Genomic DNA, 2,659 nt, shown 5'->3' with positions numbered 1-2,659 from the left:
TTTAAATTTTTAAAGTTGCTTTAGACAAAAATATTAAATAAAAGGCCGGGCACGGTGGCTCACGCCTGTAATCCCAGCACTTTGGAAGGCTGAGGTGGGCGGATCACGTGGTCAGGAGATCGAGACCATCCTGGCTAACACTGTGAAACCCCATCTCTACTAAAAGTACAAAAATTAGCCGGGCGTGGTGGCCGGCGCCTGTAGTCCCAGCTACTGGGGAGGCTGAGGCAGGAGAATGGCGTCAACCCGGGAGGCGGAGCTTGCAGTGAGCCGAGATCGCGCCCCTGCACTCCAGCCTGGGCGACAGAGCAAGACTCGTCTCAAAAAAAAATAAATAAATAAAAATAAAAAAATAAAAATAATGTCCTCTACGCTCCTTTGAGTAACTTGGCTCCGGGGGCTCCGCTCGCCTGCCCCCACGCCGCCCGCCACCCAGGACCGCGCCGCCGGCCTCTGCCGCGAGCAAACCCTTCTGACGGCCCTCGCTGTGCAGGCCAGGACGCCTCTCCCCCATCCGCCCCCGCTGCGGAAAGTTAAGTTTGAAGAGGGGGGAAGAGGGGAACATGGACATGAAGAGGAGGATCCACCTGGAGCTGAGGAACTGGACCCCGTCAGCTGTTCGAGAACTTGTCTTGGACAATTGCAAATCAAATGATGGAAAAATTGAGGGCTTAACAGCTGAATTTGTGAACTTAGAGTTCCTTAGTTTAATAAATGTAGGCTTGATCTCAGTTTCAAATCTTCCCAAGCTGCCTAAATTGAAAAAGCTTGAACTCAGTGAAAATAGAATCTTTGGAGGTCTGGATATGTTAGCTGAAAAGCTTCCAAATCTCACACGTCCAAACTTAAGTGGAAATAAACTGAAAGATATCAGCACCTTGGAACCTTTGAAAAAGTTAGAATGTCTGAAAAGCCTGGACCTCTTTAACTGTGAGGTTACTAACATGAATGACTACCGAGAGAGAGTGTCTTCAAGCTCCTGCCCCAGCTTACCTACATGGATGGCTATGACCAAGAGGACCAGGAGGAACCTGACTCAGATGCTGAGGTGGATGGTGTGGATGAAGAGTAGGAGGGCGAAGAAGACGAGGAAGACGAGGAGGATGAAGATGGTGAAGAAGAGGAGTTTGATGAAGAAGATGAAAATGTAGAAGGAGATGACGAAGACGAAGTCAGTGAGGAGGAAGAAGAATTTGGACTTGAAGAAGATGAAGATGAGGATGAGGATGAAGAGGAGGAAGAAGGCAGGAAAGGTAAAAAGAGGAAGAGAGAAACGGATGATGAAGGAGAAGATGATTAAGACCCCAGATGACCTGCAGAAACAGAACTGTTCAGTATCGGTTGGACTGCTCATGGATTTGGTAGCTGTTAAAAAAAAAAAAAAGGTAGCTGATACAAACCCCAGGACACCCACCCACCCAAAGAGCCAAAGAATAGTTCCTGTGACATTCCGTCTTCCTCCATGTAGTCCCTCTTGGTAATCTACCAATCTACCATCGAGCTTAGGGACTTCACCCCAACAAAATTGTAAGTGTTGTTAGGTTTTTGTGTGAGAATCTTGCTGTAGTGTAGATAGCTGTGATTGGTGAGTCGACCATCTGTGGCTACCAGTTACACTGGGATTGTAACAGCATTTTTACTTTCTGTACAACAAAAATCTTTGTAAATAAAATCTTAACATTAAAATAACAATAATAATAATGTTGATTGTATGCAGGTCTGGCAAACCTTTGACACACTGAATGACTGGCATCTCTAATCCATCCAATTCACAATTGCCCCTGGCCAGGCCCTGTCCTAGGCTAGGTCACCTGCTGGAAGATAAGACTGTAGATTCTCTCCTGCTTGGCTTTGGGGTAGAGATGCCAGATAAGATATAGAACATCCAGTTGAATTTAGATTTCTGATAAAAAATAAACTATTTTTTAGTAAGTATGTACCATGCATATTTAGGACATACTTATACTAAAACTTATTTCTCTAAATTTTTTTCCACCATCTTCACAGGTGTTGATATTTTTCTAAATTCTTTAATGTATGTATATAGTTACTTTAAAGCTCTTGCCTCCTAATTCCAATGTGTGAGCCATTTATGGGTCTGCTCTCTCTCTTTTTGTGTGTGTGTGTGTGTGTGTGTGTGATAGAATTTTGCTCTTGTAGCCCAGGCTGGAGTGCAATGGCACCATCTCGGCTCACTCCAACCTCCACCTCACCTGGCTGGTCTTGAATTCCTGGTGATCTGCCTGCCTCAGCCTCCCAAAGTGCTGGGAGTACAAGTGTGAGCCACCATGCCTGGCCCTTTTTTTGTTGTTGTTTCTTTGAGATAAGTTCTCACTCTGTTGTCCAGGCTGGAGTGCAGTGGCATGATCTCAACTCACCGCAACCTCCACCTCCCAGGCTCAAGCCATCCTTCCACCTCAGCCTTCCAAGTAGCTGGGACCACAGGCACGTGCCACCAGCAGTCCTGACTGGTTTCATGGAAGACAATTTTTCCACAGACGGGATCGGGGGTGGTGGTTATGGTATGAAACTGTTCCACTTCAGATCATCAGGCATTAGAGTCTCATAAAGAGTGTGAAACTTAGATCCCTCGCATGTGCAGTTCACATTAGGGTTCACGCTTCTATGAGCATCTAATGCCTGCTGATCTGATGGGGGG

General features: G+C 46.1%; 1 protein-coding gene across 1 annotated transcript; it reads left to right on the top strand.

Annotated features, from left to right (window-relative positions):
• On the top strand, positions 1-1,504 carry LOC100969757 (acidic leucine-rich nuclear phosphoprotein 32 family member B-like). Its single transcript, XM_034939179.3, has one exon. The coding sequence runs from the start codon at positions 564-566 to the stop codon at positions 1,149-1,151; it is 588 nt and encodes a 195-aa protein (XP_034795070.2). The 5' UTR covers positions 1-563; the 3' UTR covers positions 1,152-1,504.
• Positions 1,505-2,659: the final 1,155 nt, after the last annotated feature.

The sequence above is a fragment of the Pan paniscus genome, chromosome 16, assembly GCF_029289425.2.
Source record: "Pan paniscus chromosome 16, NHGRI_mPanPan1-v2.0_pri, whole genome shotgun sequence".
NCBI classification, from domain to species: Eukaryota; Metazoa; Chordata; class Mammalia; order Primates; family Hominidae; genus Pan; species Pan paniscus.
The sequence above is the reverse complement of the archived record's forward strand: the minus strand, read 5'-3'. Positions and strand labels throughout refer to the sequence as shown.

Coding starts and splice junctions, on each gene's coding strand:
- LOC100969757 (XM_034939179.3), top strand. CDS start 564: ATGGACATGAAGAGGAGGATCCACCTGGAGCTGAGGAACTGGACCCCG.